This window comes from Myxocyprinus asiaticus, chromosome 1 (genome assembly GCF_019703515.2).
Source record: "Myxocyprinus asiaticus isolate MX2 ecotype Aquarium Trade chromosome 1, UBuf_Myxa_2, whole genome shotgun sequence".
Classification (NCBI taxonomy): domain Eukaryota; kingdom Metazoa; phylum Chordata; class Actinopteri; order Cypriniformes; family Catostomidae; genus Myxocyprinus; species Myxocyprinus asiaticus.
The window spans coordinates 59,790,113-59,814,775 of NC_059344.1; the positions used below are offsets into that span (position 1 = coordinate 59,790,113).

The following is a 24,663-nucleotide window of genomic DNA, read 5'->3' on the forward strand; positions in this document are numbered from 1 at the left end:
AACAACACTTACCACTTTGGCCACTGGGGGCAATGTTTTGCTTTTCGGGAAGTAAAGACTGATTTTAGCTAAAGAAAAGTCAACCTACTGTTTCCAATTTCACTGTGAGATCAGTCTGTGATTTCTCCAAAAAGTCCAAACACTGTGGCTCTGTGGCAGTTTCAAAACATTCCTCTGGTAGTTTAAGCATCCCGACCAGGGGTGCTTTTCTCAAAAGCATCATTAGCCAACTATGGTCTCCAGTTCCATCGTTACCAACATAGTTTAGCGATTTGGAGTTTCCTGAAACCGTAGTTCTAACGAACATTCGCAAACAGCATTGCACAGTTTTGTGGTTGGTACTACAGCTCTCCACCTGTGGTAAGAAGCATAGTTCCTTGTTAATTTGGCGTGTGGACATTATTTGACTTTGCTGAGGCTTCTATATCTTTAATTCCATATATATCTTTAATTCTGTCAAGACTTTGACCATGTCTACATACATTTAAGAAAGCGACTTACAGAAAGTGTTTTCTTACAAGAAAGGGTTTTACAGAAAGCGGTGTTCTGAAGCGTCATTTAAACGCAAATGCAGCCTTTGAAGAGATTAAAGGCTGTTAAGAGAAAGCACTTTATCACACACGGTTTCTGTCGGAAAACACTGCTTTTATGTGTTTATGTTAACACATAAGTGGCATTTATATATTTTTGATGAGTGTGCATGTGTGTATGCGCTCAAGTGCATCGGGAGAACCCCTAAATCTGATGTAGAGGGAAACCACAATATTGCAGCGCAATGCATCTGTCGTATTACTAAGTGCACACCACTTTTGTGTCTTCAACAGCTTTCATGCATTAAATGGCATTTCATGCATTTAATATTCATGGAAGTTATTACTCCACCCCCTGCGTAATGTCATTAACGACAGCTCTACATTGTTGAACCAACGTGATTAGAAAGATGGATGTGCGACATAGTTACTACGGTTTCGGGAAAGTTGTGACTAACTAGGTAATTTCTCCAACGATGCATCAGCATGGTTCAGCAGTGATTTACGTTGTTGTATGGGAAACGCACCCCTGACCAAAACAGCAACATTGGCTCAATTAATGGTCTTGAGTTTGGGGGTGGGACTATCTGTTTGTGTGACTAATGGAAGATGGGGGAGTGTTCGGGAAATCTGTTTGAAAATATTATTATTGCAATTATTGTGTCGCAGACATTCTACACTTTACTTAACGACAAAAATATGTCATTATGCACTTGAATGAAGTCTACTTAATGTCTAAAAGCGATATGCATTATTTTTCTCTCAGCTAAGGAACTCCCTGAAGAGTGACTTGTGTCTCGATCAAGGGCCAGAAACTGACAACATTCCCATCCTATACCTCTGTCACGGTATGACACCTCAGGTGAGTTACCTTTCTCACTGTCACTCTTTTTTTTTTTTTCACATGCATCAGTGGAATGTGATTCAAAGAGTAGCATTGTACAGGTAGCTCTTCTCAAAATGGTTTAACAAAGAGTTTGAGATTTAACAATGGAAAAGTAGTTCTTTTTAAGTAATAAATAATGTACAGTCAGCATTATTTTGCAATAATGACCAGCTTACTCTACATTATCCCACTTATTACACGGCTACTTACCAAATTAATGATTAAATGGACATGAAATATTGATCTGAGGTAAAAAATAATTATTATGTGAGAAGAAAGAGACCACAGAGAGATAAGAGGGACATAAAGCTAGCAAAACTACATTATATAGGAAATTGGTTGCCTGGGACAACGTTCAAGTACAGTTAGCAGTCTTAATGCAAAAACATTTCACCACAGAATGGCATGTTTGACCAAACAGAATCAGATATTCCTGAGTTTATAATAACAATAGTTATTGCATGGCTCTCCAGCGGTGTGATATTTATGAATAGTGACTGTACATCAGAACACAAAGTGACATCAGACATGTCATCTGGTTATTGCACGCCATCTTTCCTACTTCTCGTATCACTCTGCAATCTCTACAAGTAAGCTAATAAAATAATTTTAAATCAATATTTCATGTTCACTTATTTATTTATTTGGCAAGTAGTCATCCAAGCGGGATGACAAGCAGTCAGATGGACATTTTGCAATAAAAACACCAACAGAACTTCTACACAAACCAGAGGTTTAATTGAGCTTTTTCTGGAGTCTCTGGTCTCTTTCTTCTTGCATAAAAACTGGGGTTGTCGATATAATGTGTGAATTTTGTGCGATTAATTTTATATATATATATATATATATATATATATATATATATATATATATATATATATAAAACGTGTTAAAAATGTATGCAATTAATGCCTCCTGACCCGTACATAAATTCCTAAATAAAAGTATTTATTTTCCTACTATTAGAGCAACTTAATCTTAAAGTGCATGTAACTTTGTGTTTTTGCGAGCCATGTCAGTAGGGGGCAGTAAGTATGCCAAAATAAGCAACATAGCTGGACAGCTGGATTAAGTACTACAGAAGGCAGGGATCCCAAGAGGTGATTTTCAAAGTTTAAACTAATTTCAATTTGACACAGCATCCTAAAAACACTGTGTTTATGACAGGGCAGATTGATAACCTCAATTGCAAAATGAATTGCTATCAGATTGTCGGCTGATGTTCAATGATATCGAAATAAAACAAGCAATATATTGACTTCTAAGGCCATTTTTTGTATTTTCTAATCAATGCTTCATTCGTCTGTCACAATAATGCAACATATTTAATCTGAATATCTGAATTTTTATTTATTATATAATATCTATTTATTAGATATTTATTATATATATTTAATCAGCCAATCTTGTGGCAGCAGTGCAGTGCATAAAATCACGCAGATACGGGTCAGGAGCATCAGTTAATGTTTACATCAACCATCAGAATGGAGAAAAATTGTAATCTCAGTGATTTAGACCGTGGCATGATTGTTGGTGCCAGACGGGCTGATTTGAGTATTTCTGTAACTGTTGATCTCCTGGTATTATCATGCACAACAGTCTCTAGAGTTTACTCAGAATGGTGTCAAAAACAAAAAACGTTCAGTGAGTGGCAGTTCTGCAGACGGAAATGCCTTGTTGATGAGAGAGGTCAACAGAAAATGGGCAGACTGGTACGTGCTGACAGAAAGGCTATGGTAACTCAGATAACCACTCTGTACAATTGTAGTGAGAGGAATAGCATCTCAGAATGCACAACATGTCAAACCTTGAGGCAGATGGGCTAAAGCAGAAGACCACATCAGGCACTTTATTAGGACCATAGTGTTCTTAATAAAGTGCTCGGTTAGTATATATTTATAATAGTTTCAATTATTTTTATTATTTTTATTAATTATCTTTTTGGGAGCCTTTCAAAGCAAATTTAGATTTGCGAATAATTGCGGTAAATTCAATTAATCGGATGTCACGTAATTAATTTGATTTAAAAAAATAAATAAATTGATTGACTGCCCTAATAATAACACTTCAACTCAAACCCTTATTTCATGTCCATTTAATTATTTATTTGGTACGTAGCCATGTAAAAAGTAGGATAATATACAGTCAGCCAGTCATAATCGCAATATAAACCATTTTGGAGTTTATAACTGTCAGGGTTTATTTTGCAATAATGACTGGATGACTGTAGAATTTCCATTACATATTTGACCATAAATGCCACAATCAACCAGTCAGAATCAAGTATTTTAGAGAGTTGTGTAATAAGGATAGTTATCTTCCAGTGTTTCTACGTGTCAAAATGGTTAGGAAGTTAATGTTCTCTAATGTCCTCATTAGAGCACAAATATCTTGGCACAGCGAACTTGTGTCCAGTGTATTGAAAAAATACCCCTTGAAAATCCCCTTTATTGAAGTGGGTGGCTTATTTCAGGTGACAAGTATATGTTATTTAAAAGATCAAGATGGGTGAACTAAATATTGCTCTCAAATTCAAGAATGATGGGTTTGATTTTCTGATTTTTGGAAAAACTGAAAAGATGAAAGGTTTCAATTGTGGCATGGAGGGATCTCAAGTGCACTATTGTCCTGAGAGAGAGTCACTGCTGATAATAGCACTCAGCGTGGTCAGGAAAAGTGTGGAAAAAAAAAAAAAAAGACAGAAGGTGCTGTGATACCTGAACCCAGCAGAAAAGGAGCAGAAAGAATGATGAATGAAGACATTGACTCCTGACGGGGAAAACACGAGAAACAGGGTTGGGCAAAGTACTGGGTAAATTCTGTAAGAAGATTTAACTGTAGTTAAAATCCCAGCTACTAAGAGAAAATCCAATCTTTCTGTCAAAAATAATAAACAGATATACAGTAACATTACATTGAAAAACAATCACAGGTTTGAGATGAGTTTTTCAGTGCTGATGAATTGTTTGGCTCTGTTATCAACAGGGAATTTTCTATCCGTCAGTGCAGAATAGTTTTCTACAGAGTACTAAAGGATGGAGGAATGTTTTGTTTACTGTTTTATTTACTGTTCATAATTTATTGATTTACCTTTTTTATTATTATTATTATTTTTATCCCCTTTTCTCCCAATTTGGAATGCCCAATTCCCACTACTTAGTAGGTCCTTGTGGTGGCGCGGTTACTCACCTCAATCCGGGTGGCGGAGGACAAGTCTCAGTTGCCTCCGCTTCTGAGACAGTCAATCCGTGCATTTTATCACGTGGCTCACTATGCATGACACAGCGGAGACTCCGCATGTGAAGGCTCATGCTACTCTCCGCGGTCCACACACAATTTACCACGTGCCCCATTGAGAGCGAGAACCACTAATTGCGACCATGAGGAGGTTACCCCATGTGACTCTACCCTCCCTAGCAACCGGGCTAATTTGGTTGTTTAGGAGACCTGGCTGGAATCACTCAGCACTCCCTGGATTCGAACTCACGACTCCAGGGGTGGTTGTCAGCGTCAATACTCGCTGAGCAACCCAGGACCCCAATTTACCATTTTCTGTTGAAGCAGACTGAGGGAAAATAGTCTAATAATTTAATCTAATCCAGATAGTTACAGTACGTGCCCAGACAACTTGTAATTACCAATCACAAGAATAATAATCTAATTTTGTGTTGGAGCCTGTAGGAAAGAGAAATCACAAGTGAGATCTCTTTAATACCTCAATTGTTTCACCTAGACAGCAATTAGATTAAATAGAGAGCAAATGAAATGTTCTACTTCCAGTTTTTTTTCTTGCTCAGATTTGCCAAGAGACCAAAGTCTCCAATCAAAATTCTGAGATTTCAATATGAATTTTCATAAAATTAATCTAAGACCAATGTATTTGAGCTATACTATCCACATTTATAGCTCTAGTCTTTACTTGATAATAGGGATGTCAATTTTCAGACATTTTTATAATCGATCGTCATGGAAATTAACAGTCAATTAATTGATTAATCATTAAAGTCAATATCGCAAAACGCACATGGAGGACTCTAAATAATATGTGCATGTAGCCGATTGTTTAAATATAATTAAAATTATTACACTTAAGAAATGCAAGTATTGGCATTTTCCTCTTAAAATATTCTTAGTTCAGTATATTTCAAATCAAATCAAATCAAAATCAAATCAAATCAAATCACTTTTATTGTCACACAACCATATACACCAGTGCAATAGTGTGTGAAATTCTTGGGTGCAGTTCTGAGCAACATAGTAGTCGTGACAGTGGGGACATATACCAATTTACAATAAACATCAGATTTACAACACAATTTAAAATCTAATATACACATAATTACACATAACACAATATACAAATAATAACATATACTGTACAGTATACAATACACACAATATAGTATACACAATATACAATAAAAAAAGTATATATAGTATATATAAAATGTACAGTAGGTTGTATTGTACTGTATTGACATTCAGTCGGTTGATAGTAAGTTGCCAGTGTGTTGTTAAGAGAGAATATAATATAATAATAATGTAATTTATGACAGTCCGGTGTGAGATATAAGAGTAAGAGTAATAAAGTGCAGTGCTGATGTATTTTGATCATGGGAGATCAAGAGTTCAAAAGTCTGATTGCTTGGGGGAAAGAGCTGTCATGTAGTCTGCTGGTGCGGGTCCTGATGCTGCGATACCGCCTGCCTGATGGTAGCAGTGAGAACAGCCCATGGCCCGGGTGGCTGGAGTCTCTGATGATCCTCCGAGCTTTTTTCACACACCGCCTGGTATATACAGGTGCATCTCAATAAATTAGAATGTCGTGGAAAAGTTCATTTATTTCAGTAATTCAACTCAAATTGTGAAACTTGTGTATTAAATAAATTCAATGCACACAGACTGAAGTAGTTTAAGTCTTTGGTTCTTTTAATTGTGATGATTTTGGCTCACATTTAACAAAAACCCACCAATTCACTATCTCAAAAAATTAGAATATGGTGACATGCCAATCAGCTAATCAACTCAAAACACCTGCAAAGGTTTCCTGAGCCTTCAAAATGGTCTCTCAGTTTGGTTCACTAGGCTACACAATCATGGGGAAGACTGCTGATCTGACAGTTGTCCAGAAGACAATCATTGACACCCTTCACAAGGAGGGTAAGCCACAAACATTCATTGCCAAAGAAGCTGGCTGTTCACAGAGTGCTGTATCCAAGCATGTTAACAGAAGGTTGAGTGGAAGGAAAAAGTGTGGAAGAAAAAGATGCACAACCAACCGAGAGAACCGCAGCCTTATGATTGTCAAGCAAAATCGATTCAAGAATTTGGGTGAACTTCACAAGGAATGGACTGAGGCTGGGGTCAAGGCATCAAGAGCCACCACACACAGACATGTCAAGGAATTTGGCTACAGTTGTCGTATTCCTCTTGTTAAGCCACTCCTGAACCACAGACAACGTCAGAGGCGTCTTACCTGGGCTAAGGAGAAGAAGAACTGGACTGTTGCCCAGTGTTCCAAAGTCCTCTTTTCAGATGAGAGCAAGTTTTGTATTTCATTTGGAAACCAAGGTCCTAGAGTCTGGAGGAAGGGTGGAGAAGCTCATAGCCCAAGTTGCTTGAAGTCCAGTGTTAAGTTTCCACAGTCTGTGATGATTTGGGGTGCAATGTCATCTGCTGGTGTTGGTCCATTGTGTTTTTTGAAAACCAAAGTCACTGCACCTGTTTACCTAGAAATTTTGGAGCACTTCATGCTTCCTTCTGCTGACCAGCTTTTTAAAGATGCTGATTTCATTTTCCAGCAGGATTTGGCACCTGCCCACACTGCCAAAAGCACCAAAAGTTGGTTAAATGACCATGGTGTTGGTGTGCTTGACTGGCCAGCAAACTCACCAGACCTGAACCCCATAGAGAATCTATGGGGTATTGTCAAGAGGAGAATGAGAAACAAGAGACCAAAAAATGCAGATGAGCTGAAGGCCACTGTCAAAGAAACCTGGGCTTCCATACCACCTCAGCAGTGCCACAAACTGATCACCTCCATGCCACGCCGAATTGAGGCAGTAATTAAAGCAAAAGGAGCCCCTACCAAGTATTGAGTACATATACAGTAAATGAACATACTTTCCAGAAGGCCAACAATTCACTAAAAATGTTTTTTTTATTAGTCTTATGATGTATTCTAATTTTTTGAGATAGTGAATTGGTGGGTTTTTGTTAAATGTGAGCCAAAATCATCACAATTAAAAGAACTAAAGACTTAAACTACTTCAGTCTGTGTGCATTGAATTTATTTAATACACAAGTTTCACAATTTGAGTTGAATTACTGAAATAAATGAACTTTTCCACGACATTCTAATTTATTGAGATGCACCTGTATGTCCTGGAGGGAGAGAAGCTCACTTCCGATGATGTGTCTGGCAGTTCGCACCACCCTTTGCAGTGCTTTGCGGTTGTGGGCGGTACTATTGCCGTACCAGGCGGAGATGCAGCCAGTCAGGATGTTCTCTACAGTGCAGGTGTAGAACCGTGTGAGGATGTGGCGGTTCATTCCAAACTTCCTCAGCTGTCTCAGGAAGAAGAGGCGCTGATGACCCTTCTTCACAACAGCCTCAGTGTGGACAGACCATGTGTTTTCCTCAGTGATGTGGACACCCAGGAACTTGAAGCTGCTAACTCTCTCCACTGGTGCTCCATTGATGGTGATGGGACTGTGTTCTCTGTCTTTTCTCCTGAAGTCCACCACAAGCTCCTTTGTCTTACTGATGTTGAGGGAGAGGTTGTCCTCCTGACACCAGTGTGTCAGAGTGTGCAACTCCTCTCTGTAGGCTGTTTCATCATTGTCAGTGATCAGACCTACTACCGTCGTATCATCAGCAAACTTAATGATGGCATTGGAGCTGTGTGTTGCCACACAGTCATGTGTGTACGGGGAATACAGGAGTGGGCTGAGAACACAGACCTGCGGGGCTCCAGTGTTGAGGGTCAGTGATGAGGAGATGTTTAAGCCCAGAGCCCAGAGTTTCTCATCAAGCTTGGAGGGCACTATGGTGTTGAATGCTGAGCTGTAGTCTACAAACAACATTCTCACATAAGTGTTCTTTTTTTGCAGGTGGGAGAGAGCAGTGTGTATTGTGGATGCAATGGCATCATCAGTGGAGCGTTTGTTGCGGTAAGCAAACTGCAATGGGTCTAGTGATGGAGGCAGCACAGAGCAGATGTAATCTCTGATTAGTCTCTCAAAGCATTTGCTGATGATGGGGGTCAGAGCAACAGGACGCCAGTCATTTAAGCAAGTGATTTTGGATTGCTTTGGAACAGGCACAATGGTGGACGTTTTAAAGCATGTGGGGACTACAGACAAAGAGAGGGAAAGGTTGAAAATGTCCATAAAAACACCAGCCAGTTGGTTCGCGCACGCTCTGATGACACGGCTCGGAATGCTGTCTGGACCCGCAGCTTTGCGGATATTCACCCATCGGAAGGATCAGGTTACATCCTCTACAGAGACGGAGAGTGAACTAACCTCTGTAGCTTCGGCCGTGAGAGCTCTCTCCACGAGGGCGGTGTTATTTCCCTCGAAACGAGCATAAAAACTATTTGGCTCATCCGGGAGAAAGGCAGCGGTTTTCACGGCGGAGTTTTTATTCCCTTTAAAGTCCGTGATGATATTAATTCCCTGCCACATGCTTCTAGAGTTGGTGGTGTTGAACTGTCCTTCAATCTTGTTCCTGTACTGAGGTTTTGCTGTTCTGTTCGGAGGGCATAACTGGCTTGTTTATGCTCCTCCGTGTTCCCGGAATTAAAAGCGGAGGTCCGCGCATCAAGTGCCACGCGAACATCGCTATTAATCCAAGGTTTCTGGTTCAGGTAGATCCGTATTGTTCTGGTCGGAACGACATCCTCTACGCACTTTCTGATGAAACATGTTACGCTATCAGCGTAAAGCTCGATGTCATCATCAGAGGCGGACTGGAACATCTCCCAGTCCGCGTGATCAAAACAGTCTTGTAGCATAGAGTCTGATTTGTCCGACCAGTACTGGATCATTCTGAGGGTGGGTGCTTCCTGTTTCTGCTTCTGCCTGCTTACAGGCAGAAACTGAATGGAAGAGTGGTCCAATTTGCCAAATGGTGGGTGGGGGAGGGATTTGTAGCCATCCCGGAAGGGAGAGTAGCAATGGTCCAAAACCCGGTCCCCTCGTGTGTTAAAACTAATATGTTGGTGGTATTTTGGTGCGACTGATTTGAAACTGGCTTTATTAAAGTCCCCGGTCACAATGAACGTGGCCTCAGGGTGCGCAGTTTCCTGCTTGCTTATACTCTCATACAGTTCCTTGAGTGCCCGGTCTGTGTCGGCTTGTGGCGGGATGTACACAGCTGTGATAATGACCGCTGTGAATTCCCTCAGTAGCCAGAATGGTTGACACAGAAGCATGAGAAATTCCAGATCAGGAGAGCAGAAAGACTTGATAGAATGTACATTCCGCTGATCACACCAGGATTTGTTGATCATAAAACATACACCACCACCTCTGCTTTTACCTGAGAGGTCTTTCGCTCTGTCCGCTCGGTGCACGGAGAACCCCGCGGGTTCAATGGCTGAATCTGGAATCTCAGCAGACATCCAAGTTTCCGTAAGGCAGATAATGCAGCAGTCACTCGTCTCTCATTGGAAAGAGATCCGCGCTCTCAGCTCGCAGAGCTTGTTGTCCAGAGACTGAACATTTGCCAGTAGAATACTGGGTAGCGGGGGTCGATTTGCACGACGTCTTACTCTGATGAGAACACCGGCTCTGTTTCCCCTTTTCCTTTTGCGTTTTTGTGGCCGGGCAGCCCAGAAAAAGGGCTCTGCTGGTGTGTTTGTAAACAGCGGGTCAGCATTGAGGAATTTGAAGTCCGGTTTACGGTGTGTAATTGCAGAACCAATGTCCAAAAGTGTTTGTCTGTCGTAGACAATAAGGCAGACAACATCCAAGACAAAAAACATAAGAATTGTAAACAAAACAAACAAAACACTACAATGTTGTGTCGGAGCTCACAACACAGCAGCCATACTCGGCGCCATCTTGAGTCCAAAAAGCCTTAAACACATTTAGGCTATGTTTGGTTTGAATTTGGGAATTGTTTAATTACTGTTAATGAAATACGCTACTGTTAGTAGTAACTTCTATCTTAAGATACTTAAGATATATAATTTGTATACATATTTGAGTTCATTAAAACTTCACGTTGTGGATCGTGGGATATTTCGGATCTTTGGACATATTTTTTCATTAGAATTTAAGTCAAATCGATTTTCGATTAATCATTAACATCCCTACTTGATAACTCAATCAAACATAACTGAGCACTCGATCAAATCTCCTGAGCTATGAAATAGCAACCTTTGAGCAATAATATTTTCTTCTGGGTTGTTATTGCTCTATCATATCATTACTATGAGTGATTTTAAAATCTCATCCTTGAACTGAATGCTAGAGCACAGTTTGATCATTGTGAGATATTGCCGTTATACAAGAAACACATTACACACAGTCAAATAGCAAATAGAGTGGTGGAAAGAGTGGGTTGGAATAATAATTCTCAGTCACAAGAGGGTTTTTAGTACCCGACTGACTGTTTTCTTTTGTTTTATTTTCTAGAGATTTACTGCAGATATCTTTGAGTCTGTGAAGGTAGTAGGAAATCTGTCTGTACATCACAGCAAAATATGATTTTAACTGTGTGCAGCGATATTGAAAGAAAGCAGGTAGAATGTCTCATGAGTAGTCTGTTGCATCTTGTTGAGATACAAAAAATTTGTAATGTGTGAGAATGTATAAATCAACACTTTTAAGTGACAGTTCTGTCTCTTTTGCAAGGTTAGATTTTATTGCTTTTTTCATCACCTATAATATAATACCCCATCTGTCTTGGTAGTACATTTAGGGTTTCATAAAATATGAAGCACAGAATGGCAGTTGAACTGTAATAATGAGTCCGGAATTTGAGTACGAGTTGTACGGGCCAAATCAAGATTTTCAAATATATCTGAAATGGATGACAAGTATAAGCTTTTCATCATTCTGCAAAATAAATGGCCTAAACTTTCCCCTTTTTCTAAAATGTGTTAAAGGAACATTTATTTATATGAGAAAATATACTTGTAGTAATGGACTACATGTAATCTTGATTACATAATTAAATAACAAAAATCAAGTACTTGTAGTTAGGTTACATTACAAGATTACATTTTAAATTATGTATAATCAGATTACAGTGCTTTTACAGTTACTGATTTCATGTTTACTAGTGTTTAATGAAAGGACTGAGGACAAATGCCTGAGTTGTTTAAAGCTTTAACTTAGAAAAGCTATTTAAAGCAATGAAAAAAATGGAAAAGTACATTGAATACCTGGAAGCAGGCTTCCTGTGAATGTTTATATTCTGGGGGAGCATTTAATTGGCTAGAGGACTGCAGAAGGGCAGTTCTAATAAAGGTGATCTAATGGAGGTTTCTGCCGACTATAAAGTTGTACCAAAAGCTTTGGACTTGATGGAGAAGATTTGGCAGGTCATATTTTGTATATAGTACATAAAACAAGTTTATAGTGGAAAATGTGTCCTTAAAGGGATAGTTCACCTAAAAATTATCTTATTATTTACTCACCCTCATGCAGTCCCAGTGTATAATTTCCTTTCTTCTGCTGAACACAACCAAGATTTTTAGGAGAATGTCTCTTCTCTGTAGGTCCTTACAATGCAAGTGAATGGTGACCAGACCTTTGAAGCTTCCAAAATTAGATAAAGGCAGCATAGAAGTCATCCATACAACTCCAGTGGTTAAATATGTCTTCTGAAGCAAAATTATTGCTTTGGGTGAGAAACAGATTAATATTTAAAACCTTTTTTTTTTTTTACTATAAATCTCCACTTTCACTTTCAGAATGTGGAAAGTACTTAAATATTAGGAAAGTACTTAAATATTGATCTGTTTCTCAACTATCATATAGCTTATAGAGATATAAATTAAACCACCGGAGTCTTATGGACTACTTTTATGCTGCCTTTGTGTGATTTTTGGAGCTTCAAATTTCTGGTCACCATTCACTTGCATTGTATGGACCTACAGAGCTGAAATATTTTTCTGGGATGGCATGAGGGTGAGAAAATTATAATTTTTGGGTGAATTATCCCTTTAATATGAAATCTTTTAAAACGATCTTTAATTTCCTGCCCAAAAGTTGGTCTTATTGTATATCTGTGGACCAAGGAAAAAATCTTTAAATGCTTGGAACATCAGTCACATCTTTTTTGGGTTTTACATCTGCTCTTTGGTTCTCCACTTGGAGTCATTACTCGACAAGGACATTGAAAGTGTTGAAGGATCATAGTTAATGGAGAACTCTTTTCAAAAGTGGCAGAAGATTTAGACAAGGCTGTTCGCTGTAAGAATGCTCTGTTCAATAGCTTTAGAAAGCTGCTCAATAAGGCTAAGGGTTTAGTGGGTTCAGGGTGAGTGAATGATGACAGAACTTTCATTTTAGATTAATTATCCCTTTAATATTTGGTGGGGGCAAAAAAATGTACTCCTCTCTTCCAAAGAAAGGAAAACAGCATTCAGGTTACTGTAAAAAAAAATGTACTTTGGATTTGAAGCTTTTACTGCTATTTAATCAAAGTGTGTAAAAGAGTGTAAATTGTTACTAAATACCCTTCCTATTTAGATTTTCATTAAAACATGCAACAAATAATCAGACTAGATTTCGTAAAAGTGCCATTTAAAATATTACATTACTGATTACAGTGTTTGCAATTTGTAATTACTACCAGATTACATTTCATACGTTTTCTACCCAACACTGTTGACTACACTATTGGAACAAACAGATCTCAGTCTGTAATTTTGTTTCAGTGTTAAATACAAATTACAAGATAAATATACTGTACATTTGTCCTCACTTCTTTTCATTGTTTTGTTCATTGTGAAAAACTGAGACCTCTGCAGTTGTTTTAGAACCAAATATAACAAAACTAGAAGAAGCTATTAAATCTATCCAGACAAGGCAGAAATGACAGTTTCAAGTAGAACAACTGTAATAGGAAATATAAATTGATATTGGGTTTGAAAATAATGCAGTGACTGATTTCGAGGGACATGTACATGCTTTTTCATGAATCTGTGAAATATGATAAAATTAGGCGCCTGAATTGCCAAGATGACAAATAGCATATTGCACAATGTTGGTGAAACATATTGAGGTAATGAGAGGAAAATGACAAAAAAAGTGTGTGTGTGGCATTTTCCCTCTGGCTTATTATGAGTGCTCATCTGTTGTAGGCAATGAAGTTTTCCATAATAACTAAAAATCTTTTTCTCTGTTCTACTCCTATTATATCCAAAATGTCACACCTATCAAAGTTCCCCTCTGGAGTTGATAATCAGGACTTTACTCATGGGGTGCTTTTTAGGAGCCTTTCACAAAAATTAGACTGCATCTATGCCAACAGCATGTCATATTACATTTTAAAGACTTCAGCAGCATAAAATAGCTAATTAGAGATTTGACGTAATGAGAGAGATAGGATGGTCCTTTAACAACAACTTGTTTTTCCTCACTTGTTCTATCCTCTTCTGTGAAGTTGGTGTGAACATACATAGCACTGCATGTTTATTAGAAAACAGCATCTGGTCCTCTTTAACGGTGTTACCTTCCAAACAGCTGAAGGATGTACTGAAGCCAGTGCAGACAGAAAAGGTTTTTCTCTTTCTCACAAGGATTTGTCTTCTTTGGAACAGCAGGGATGAGTGTGTGTGTGTGTGTGTGTGTGTGTGTGTGTGTGTGTGTGTGTGTGTGTGTGTGTGTGCGCGTGCGTGTGTGTGTGTGTGTGTGTGTTTTCTTCTCATGCAAAAACGGGAAGTTCTTGGCAAACAAGTCTCAAAGCTATGCACACATGAACACACTACCGAGCGTGTAGAATACAATGAGACAGAGCTGTTCCCAAGGAGATTAGCACAGTCTCTTCGCTTCCTCCGTTCTGAGCTTTACAGGAATAGCACATGGCTCAAAACAGGTTTGTGAAACAGCCAGTGTTAGGCAACAGCTACAGGAGTGAGACTTGCTGTAGTTTTATGGAGAGTGTTTGCTTGACATTACCTCAGAAAAAGTGACGGTGGTTGACTAGTCATTCAACAACAAGGTGACTTTATCTAGATTTTTTCTCATTTCATTATTATTATTATTATTATTATTATTATTACTTTATTATTTGTAATGAAAAAAATAATAATTACAAATGATATTTTCTGAATTAAAAATTTGAGTGAAAGCTGCATTGAAAAATTAATAATAATTTGAGAATTCAAATTTGTGTGCTTCAATGGAAGCTAGGAAATCCATATTGTAATTAGTGACCTAGAAATAGAGTGGAATCTTAACAATTTCTTGATTTTTGTCCTAAGGAAGTTTAGATTTAGCTGTACAGTTTGCACTGTAAGACCCTCTCTGAAAAGTAGTGTCTTTAAATGTATCCCCTTTAAAGCACGGCCATATACATTCAGACAGGTATCTTTGGCTGTTGCTTTGTGTCTCACACCATTTTTTGAGCATACCACCAAGAGTGATGCGATTTTATTTTTTCCATTTTGATGCTTTGTCAAGATAAACATATTCCAGCTTTTAAAACGCTTTTCAAACCCTGGCATTCTTTTCCAATCCATTGCGCTCCATCTAGCTGAGGATGTTTAATGTGTTTTTGTCCATACAATGTTAGTGAATAGGGTCCAAAACTTGATCCCTTTTTTTATAAATATGGACACAAAACCATAAGTACTTACATTTTGGTATGTTTCTCACCCAAAGCAATCATATTACTTCAGATGACATGGATTAAACCACTCAAGTATGGATTATGCTGCCTTCATGTCTGTAACAAAGTTCGTTGTATGACGGTTAAGCAGGAAGCGGGAGCCGGCTTCACAGTCCATGTGGGGCTTTTCACACACACATCAGTATTGGCTTTCCAGCAATCAAACAAAACACTCTCTAGAACACACACAAAGCCTCTGGTCTGTATCTCTCCCTCTCTTTCTGTGGACTTGCCATCTTTTATCTTCCTTTTGTTCTCACTGTGAACATAGAAATGGTAATTAGTCACAGTTCATCTCAGGTGGATGTCCTTACCACTTTCTCTCTCCCCAGATGGGCGCTCGACCACGCCCTCACCTCCACCATGTCCTTTTTAGAGCTTAAAGTGTTGGGCCCCGTTGACTTGCATTGTATGGACAAAAACATCTCACATCCTTTGAAATATCTTTGGTTGTATTCTGCAGAAGAAATAAAGTTATACACATCCGGGATGGCATGAGAGTGAGTAAATGATGAATTATCATTTTTGAGTGAACTATCCCTTTAAGACCAATTAGTTAGCTGATTGTTCAGGCAACCCACTGACTGCTTGATTTTGAAAATATCTACTTTTGCACATACAATGCCTCCTATCTTTATGCACAGATGATTAAGGAGATGACTCGTTATTAGGCTGTGATGTAGTCAGTACAGGTCCCTTTTCTGTTAGCAGTTCCAGTCAGCAAGCTAATTGCAATGACATTGCAATGACTTGCTGTCCTTGTACTCTGAATGTTTTAGATCAGTGCAAGGCTTTTTCATAGATCGCCATGTTCATCATTAATCTTCATAATATGCTGTAATTTGTCCATTTATTTTCAGAACACTTCCTCACATAGAGTGCCAAATTGTGGGCCTATTTACCTGGTTATATATATAAAGGGAACATTCTTCATATTTAATGTCTGCATGAAACAGCATTCACAATGTATTTTATTTTTGTAATGTGATTAGGACAGTCTATTTAACACGTTAATTTTTTTTTGAATAATTTTATGAAAAATAGCACATTACAAAATAAGCACAATTAATCATGCCCCTTGGCCCTTAAATAAATTCTGTAATAACCATTTATGTTTTTCTCATCTTGTTGGCAGTACTATATACTAGACATAGGAAAGTGTAGGCTGTACCATGGGCTGTATAGGCAACGTGCCTCATCAAACCAATGAGAGCAGGCAGCTCAAAATAAATAAGGAGCTGTTCACAGATGACGCACTTTTGCATTCAAGGACAGAGCATAGAGACATAGAGCACATAAAATGCAGGGGTCTTGCAAAGTGTTTTTAAAAGTGTCAACCTGCTTTTAACTTGACTTGACCTACTTTTTTTCCTTACAACCAGGTATATTTCAGATGCTGTGAATCAGCACCATAACATTAACCAATTTTCATTCATATCCAAATATATTACATTTATGCTTTTATCAACTTGGGACTAGTCAGGGAGGCTGAAGTACTGTTCTCAGCCCAAATAGTTGAAATCTTGAAATAAAAGCTTGACAGAGGACTATCTGGAAAATCTTGAAGAATAAAAGCACACCTATCTCCTGACCCAGTGTTCCCTTGTCTCTGCCTTGTCTCCTCAAAGAGCAGCGAAATTGAGCAGTCCACACTTTTCTACTCAGTTTTTGCTTCAGTGCTTCCATTGGAAAGACACATTCATCCATGCATGAACTCTTTTATATATATATACATGAAGCAGCAATAAACGTTACATTTGTGACTTAAGCAGAGATTTGCTCTGCCATGACTGACTCTGAAGAAACATGCTTGCCAGATGTTTTCTAGCCCCTTTCGCTGTGCCCCTTGTGCTCACCTTCCTTCTACACACGTGCTGTCACACTCACAAACATACACACTAACGTGTCAGTTAACAAGGCTTGAGCTGGGAGGCCATCTGGAGTGATGGCTGGTGATTGTGCTTGTTTCAGACAGATGCCACTGGTGTTTCTGGCTCATTTGTTCACACATGGACATCACAGGAAATTAAATCAACAACACAATTAGCACGCTTCCTTTTAAATCTTTGACTCATCTGGCACAGCCTCTGTGACACATCAGACATATAACAATTTAGTCAATATCTGCGCTGACTTAATCCTCTGTTAAACATATCCTGACATAAACTCAGCAAAGAAAGAAACGTCCCTTAATCAGGTCACTGTATTTTAAAGATAATTTTGTAAAAATCCAAATAACTTTACAGATCTTTATTGTAAAGAGTTTAAACAATGTTTTCCATGCTTGTTCAATGAACCATAAACAATGAATGAACATGCACCTGTGGAACGGTCGTTAAGACTAACAGCTTACAGACGGTAGGCAATTAAGGTCACAGTTATAAAAACTTAGGACACTAAAGAGACCTTTCTACTGACTCTGAAAAACACCAAAAGAAAGATGCCCAGGGTCCCTGCTCATCTGCATGAACTTGCCTTAGGCATGCTGCATGGAGGCATGAGGACTGCAGATGTGGCCAGGGCAATAAATTGCAATGTCCATACTGTGAGACGCATAAGACAGCGCTACAGGGAGACAGGAAGGACAGCTGATCGTCCTCGCAGTGGCAGACCACGTGTAATAACACCTGCACAGGATCGGTACATCCCAATATCACACCTGAGGGACAGGTACAGGATGGCAACAACAACTGCCCGAGTTATACCAGGAACGCCCAATCCCTCCATCAGTGCTCAGACTGTCCGCAATAGGCTGAGAGAGGCTGGACTGAGGGCTTGTAGGCCTGTTGTAAGGTAGGTTCTTACCAGACATCACCAGCAACAACATCACCTATGGGCACAAACCCACCTTCGCTGGACCAGACAGGACTGTCAAAAAGTGCTCTTCACTGACGAGTCGCAGTTTTGTCTCACCAGGGGTGATGGTCGGACTCGCGTTTATTGTCGAAGGAATGAGTGTTACACTGAGGCCTGTACTCTGGAGCGGGATCAATTTGGAAGTGGAGGGTCCGTCATGGTCTGGGGCGGTGTGTCACAGCATCATCGGACTGAGCTTGTTGTCATTGCAGGCAATCTCAATGCTATGCGTTACAGGGAAGACATCCTCCTCCCTTATGTGGTACCCTTCCTGCAGGCTCATCCTGAAATGACCCTCCAGCATGACAATGCCACCAGACATACTGCTTGTTCTGTGCGTGATTTCCTGCAAGACAGGAATGTCAGTGTTCTGCCATGGCCGGCGAAGAGCCCGGATCTCAATCCCATTGAGCACGTCTGGGACCTGTTGGATTGGAGGGTGAGGGCTAAGTCCATTCCCCCCAGAAATGTCTGGGAACTTGCAAGTGCCTTGGTGGAAGAGTGGGGTAACATCTCACAGCAAGAACTGGCAAATTTGGTGCAAAAAAGTGAGTGGAGCTACAGGTTTCTGCCCATATAATGCAGCCTATTCAGCAACTCATCAGTTATTCATTTTCATTATCCACACCATTCTTCAACCAATGTCCATATTCTTGCTAAACCTTAATTTCAAAAAGAGGTTTACATGCTCTTTTACATATAATGAAATATGCATTGTCTACATGGCAATCGTGTTCTGTATAAACTGCATGTGCGTTCTTTTCCCGCTATTCTCTTGCCATTATTTAGTCAAATCATTCGTTTTTGTCCCCAACAACAGCAAACAAGGTTGAGGGATGAATTTATCCCTCAGAGTTATTAGACTGTTGTGGTGCTTTTTAACCATCTGAATATTGATTTAGCTATGTTTAACTATAATCTTTCCTTCTCCTCGCTCCAAAAATATGCTTGACATATTACATACCGCATATTACACCTGCCTGTTATTTTGTAGGTCTCAAATGTAATTTATAATGGAAGCATGCAGATAGGGCTATAAATAAATATTCTGTTAAAAAGGATATCCAAAATAAAACATTTACTTATACGTATTCTAAATAAGACCACATTCTGACTCATATCAGAGTATTCTTTTACATGTAAATGTGCTCACTCATTAATAAATTCAGTCAGTCACTGACTCGTATTTGCATTACTAAAATAAAAAACTCAAGTCAGCGTGCACTGGCACACCGGAGCATAAGCACAAAACACATTTGTACCCATGCTTGTCAGATGACATGCGTAGCATTTTCATGTCAGTTTCTGCCTTTATAAATCCCAATTTGTTCCTCACTTTTGATGTAGGATCAAATCCATGGAATTTAGGATCAAAAGCATGATTTTGGGGAGCTGAGGTGGAGGGAGACATTTGATGAGTGGGAAGAGGGAGCCAGTTGTACATTAACTGCAGCCACATGGTCACTGCTAGAGACACCAGCAGCCTTCTTTATGGGCACTAAAAACCAATGCATTGCACAAAAATATACCTTATTACAGTTGTCGCTCGCAAAACTGTCTCTGACTCGCTGGTTTTCAGCAGCCGCTTCTTGAGTGTGTTATTGCTTTTGGCCAATGACAAAAATAGAAAAATACTAAAAATTTCTGGTGCTTTTTTGTGATTGGTTGGGGCAGTCTACAGCCCAACCTCAGTGTTTGTGTAACAGGAGCCAGCTGGTACGTGATAGCTGTGCAGTATATGTAAACCTCACACCCGCTAGGGGCCATGGCTTTATAACCTCCTTGTTAGCGCGTCTGACTCCTATGCCGGGGATCGCCGGTTCAAATCCCGCATGGGGCAGGTCGAGCAGGACTGGTTACATTTGCAACACACAGCCACCCCCAGACTGCTTTTAATCAATGCACAAATCGTAAAAATATATATTTTTTTAAATGTAATACTATGTTTGTCAAATGTTTGTTTGGGTGGGCAAGACTCACATTTGGGAGAGCTCAGCCCACCCCTGCCCATACATCTGGCCCTGTCTTCTCTCTTACATCTTTTTGCCTACTCTTAGATCTATTTACACTAAGTGGGGCTGCTGAATTCATTGAAAAAGTAATTGAGATTTCACGATTACTTAATTGTGGCAGCTATATTTGTAAAGTGTTAATTGCAAGATTTCCATTAGGGAAAATGTAGTCATGTCTGATTTTTTATTTATTTATTTTTTCTAGTGTGTCTGTGTGTGTGTGTGTGTGTGTGTGTGTGTTAATGTTGTTTGTTTGCAACATTAAGCTTTTTAACAATTCAGAGAAATGCACGTTGTGCACACGAATGCAGTGATGAATCAGTGTGTTTAGATTAGTCTTGGCCCAGACAGAATCAGATTTTTTTTTTTTTTTTTAAACTTAGTTTGAAATTTGTAGAATGGATTTTAAATAAAACTGTGCTGAACTTGAGTTTAGAGTGCTACAGTCTTAATGACTCCTGAAGATATATTCAAATTAGCTAAATATTTAATAAACAAACAGACTTGCAGATTTCCATAGAATTGGGGCACGCATCAGAGTTTTCTGCGGAATTCTGTGTGCACAAATTCTGTAAGGCAATCAGTAACAGTTAATATAATTTAGAGAATTGTATCTTATTGAAAGGTTAATTTTCCTCTCCTTTGTCATCTTTCATTGTGGCCTACAAACTTAGTGACTGTCTGCTTCCATTCTCTGTCACAGTTTTTCTTTATTATTCATGAGTCTGCTCTGTCATTGCAGAATGTATACTACACCAGCACTCAGCAGTTATTCCTGGGCATCTTAAGCCCAACCATTGACGATGATGATAACAAGTGCCTGGTGGATGTGAACAGCCGGCTGCGGCTCATTGAGTGCAGCTACGCTGTGGCTAAACGCATGAAGCTCCACTGGCGTTTTACTCAGGTAAATACATGATGGCTCCACTTGCTGTGCAACCTGCATTTTCATTTGAGTGAGAATTCATACCACAAACTTTAAAGGAATAGTTAAAATCCTGTAATTTGCTCACCCTCTTGTCATTCCAAACCCAAATGACTTTTTCATGAGTGCATTAGCACTTTCTCATGCTTGAAAGCTCCGGTCTCGGTTCATTATAATTGCATGGATAAGAGCGACCACAAAATTTCTCCTTTTGTGTTCCATGGAACAAAGAAAGTCATACAGGTTTAAAACAACATGAGGGTGAATAAATGATGACATTATGTTCATCTTTGGGTGAACAAGTTCTTTAAAAGGAATATTGGTACAGAAGGAAAAATTAACAGTGTATAAGAGTTTATTTTTAAAAAGTTGTGTGTGTAGTCTTTGGAGAGGGGCATTTGGTCATTTGTTCTCTTCCAGAATTCTAATTAGAGCACACAAAGGTCAGATGGAGTCATAAATTCCTCCGCTCCGGTCATCTGTGAAGTGCAAACACATAAACGACTCTCTCTTTCTCAATTATTCCCCCACACAGTGGGATTTCATGCCATTATATGAGTCTACATGTTCATATAATGTAAATAATCCATGAGGGAAAGGGTAAACTGGTTTTACTCTCTGGGATGCCGGCTGAATTGTGGGAATGAAGTTAGGATAATGGTTCTTTTTATACCCTTAAGAGTCGTGATTGGTTCTTTCTCAGCTTACTACACAAAGTCAGAAGTAAGATTTCACCTACAAGTATAACACTGTGACTTGGTGGCACTATCAAAACATTCCTCTGTCTGTTTGAGTAGCCCGTCCAGCCAAACACAGCTACGGTGCCTCATACAATGACATGAGTTTGGGATGGGACTATGTTTGTAGAACCAATAATAAATGGGGGAGTTTTCTGGAGCACTTATTTTTGATTCACACCGCAAATGAATGTGGCCCAAATCAGAATTTTTCACACACATGAGACACAGATCTGTTGATTGGATGATCATGTGAACAGCCACAACAGTGCATTGAATCTGACATTTTCAAATCCGATCTGGGCCACTTTCATATGTGGAATTAAATCGGCTACGTATCTGTTTTTTTTTCCAATTTGCCTTCAGTGTGATCAGCCAGGTCAGATTTAATCTGATTTTTACATCAATCTGACTTAACATTTTTCATTTGCGCACTTGATTTCCGGCATAGATAAATGTTTTTTTTTTGTTGTTTTTTTTTTACTTTTAATTGCATAATCAGTTATTCAAAAATTATAGGCTCAATTGTTGGGTTTAGCAATTCGTTTGGACTACATGTAGTAAAATATGTGCTTTAAAGATGGAAATATAAATTTATAACAACATTTTTTACCATTATATTTTATGCTGTTTTTCCTGCTGTCCTTCGATTTTATGGTGTGTTTCGCTCTTAAGTAAAATTACACACTTGAGCTCCGATGATAATTATATTGCACCATACGAAGGCAAAATACTTTATTTAAACATACGTTGTCCATCAAGATGGTCTTTCTTCATCACTTGCTCCATTATTAGAAATATAGGCATGGGATAGTTCGCCCAAAAATGAAAAATTCTCATCATGTACTCACCCTCATGCCATCCCAGATGTGTATGACTTTCTTTCTTCTGCTGAACACAAATATGATTTTAACAAGAATATTTCAGCTCTGCAGGTCCATACAATGCAAGTGAATGGTGACCAAAACTTTGAAGCTCCAAAAGCACTTTAAATGTAACACTAAAGTAATCCATACAACTCCAGTTGTTAAATCATTATCTACAAAAATGATATGATAGGTATGGGTGAGAAATCAATCAATATTTAAGTCCTTTTTTTTTTTACTATAAATCTCCACTTTCACATTCTTCTTCTTTTGTTTTTTGCGATTCGCATTCTTCATGAATATCGACACCTACTGAACAGGGAGGAGAATTTATTGTATAAAAGGACTTAAATATTGATCTGTTTCTCACCCACACCAATCACTTCGCTTCTGATGATATAAATTTAACCACTGGAGTCTTATGGATTACTTTTATGCTGCCTTAATGTGCATTTTTTAGCTTAAAATTTTTGGCACCCATTCACTTGCATTGTATGGACCAACAGAGCTGAGATATACTTCTGAAAATCTTTGTTTGTGTTCACCAAAAGAAAAAAGTCATACATGTCTGGGATGGCATGAGGGTGAGTAAATGATTAGAGAATTTTCATTTTTTGGTGAACTATCCCTTTAAGTGTTCTATCTGCTTAAAAAAACATGCAATTTAATTTGTTATTTATATTATAATTAATAATGATGAACATGCCAGAGTTTGATACGCATGCATAGGGAGTGTTAAACGCATGCGGGTCAGTTTCAGAGCGTTGGCTGTTCAGACCAGTATTTGATATGGGCTACATTTAAAATGTCATGTGAAAAAGCTTACAAAAAAAATCAGATTTGAGCACAAAATCAGATTTGGGTCACATTCGGCTGTGGTGTGAATCTAGCCTCCGTTTTCTTTCTTAACAGTATTTTGTGTTAATGTGTGAACCTTTTGCTATAGCTGCAGGCAATGTTTCAGTCTAATCACAATCACACGCAGGCATGCGCACACATACACTCGCATCAACAGTGAACCTAATTGGATCAATACTGTACGTTCACAGAAAAATCCCAAGTTGGTTCACCTCTTAATCTTGAAGTAAGAGGCCAGGGCCTAATATCATAACAGTCAGCTGACTAATTCTTTATATTTGATTGATTAGTTGGTCTGGAAACAAGGTTGGTTCTCTGGCAATGTGAGAAACCATTCCGGTGGACTTCAGGCAGTGATGCAGAAAAGTTTGAGCCAAACTATGCACACACATGTAGTCGTGCCCTTTATGTTTAAACTACAGTATATCCACAGTTGGATGCACACCGCCATGTTAAATTCTTATGCTTCAGTGAATCACTTTAAAGCCTTTGGAATCTTTTAAACTTTTACATAGTTTGTATGCAACATTTTGAAAACAGGTGGAAACTTATGCTTGCGGGAATTTTAGCCACATGCAGAGAAGTGCCTCATGCATATGATAAATTAGGGTTGAAATGAGGTTAAACTCAAACTTTTAAGTACTTTCAAAGAGACATTTTTATAACATTTTTGACATTTTGACAATAGCATCTAAATCAAACAAGATATTCAATCTTTTTTTTTTTTTTTTTTTTTTTTTTAGCAACAAAAATAAACTGGCAAATAAAACAAATTATTTGTTTATCTGTCAATGGATATCTCTTTTGTTTTCTTTGTATTTGTCAAGAAATATTCTCAGTTTAATTTTTAAATTCTGTTTTGAAAGGAACTCCAGTTCCACAGTAAGTTTCATGATTAGCATAATACTTTGAAATTAATGACTTTGAAAAACTTTCTGTTGCTCGAAAACTATCAGCAACATCAATAAACTGACAGTGAGCAGCCATACTTATTATAGACTAAGGCTTTATGCCAAATTATTTGAATCACTCTCAGTCTTGCAAATTTTTAATCAAAAGTCACTGGGACTTTAAAGTCTGTTGTCAGAGTTTGAATATACTGAAGGTGAATGCCAAGTTTATCTGGTTTTATATTTGGCTT

General features: G+C 38.5%; 1 protein-coding gene across 1 annotated transcript in view; it reads left to right on the top strand.

Annotated features, from left to right (window-relative positions):
• Nucleotides 1-24,663, top strand: part of LOC127440534 (polypeptide N-acetylgalactosaminyltransferase 18-like) — a 133,578-nt gene that overhangs the window by 94,305 nt on the left and 14,610 nt on the right. Inside the window, exons 9-10 of the mRNA XM_051697191.1 lie at nt 1,297-1,392; nt 20,879-21,043. Of these exons, the coding sequence (XP_051553151.1) occupies nt 1,297-1,392; nt 20,879-21,043 (261 nt within the window). The remainder of the gene's footprint in view (nt 1-1,296; nt 1,393-20,878; nt 21,044-24,663) is intronic.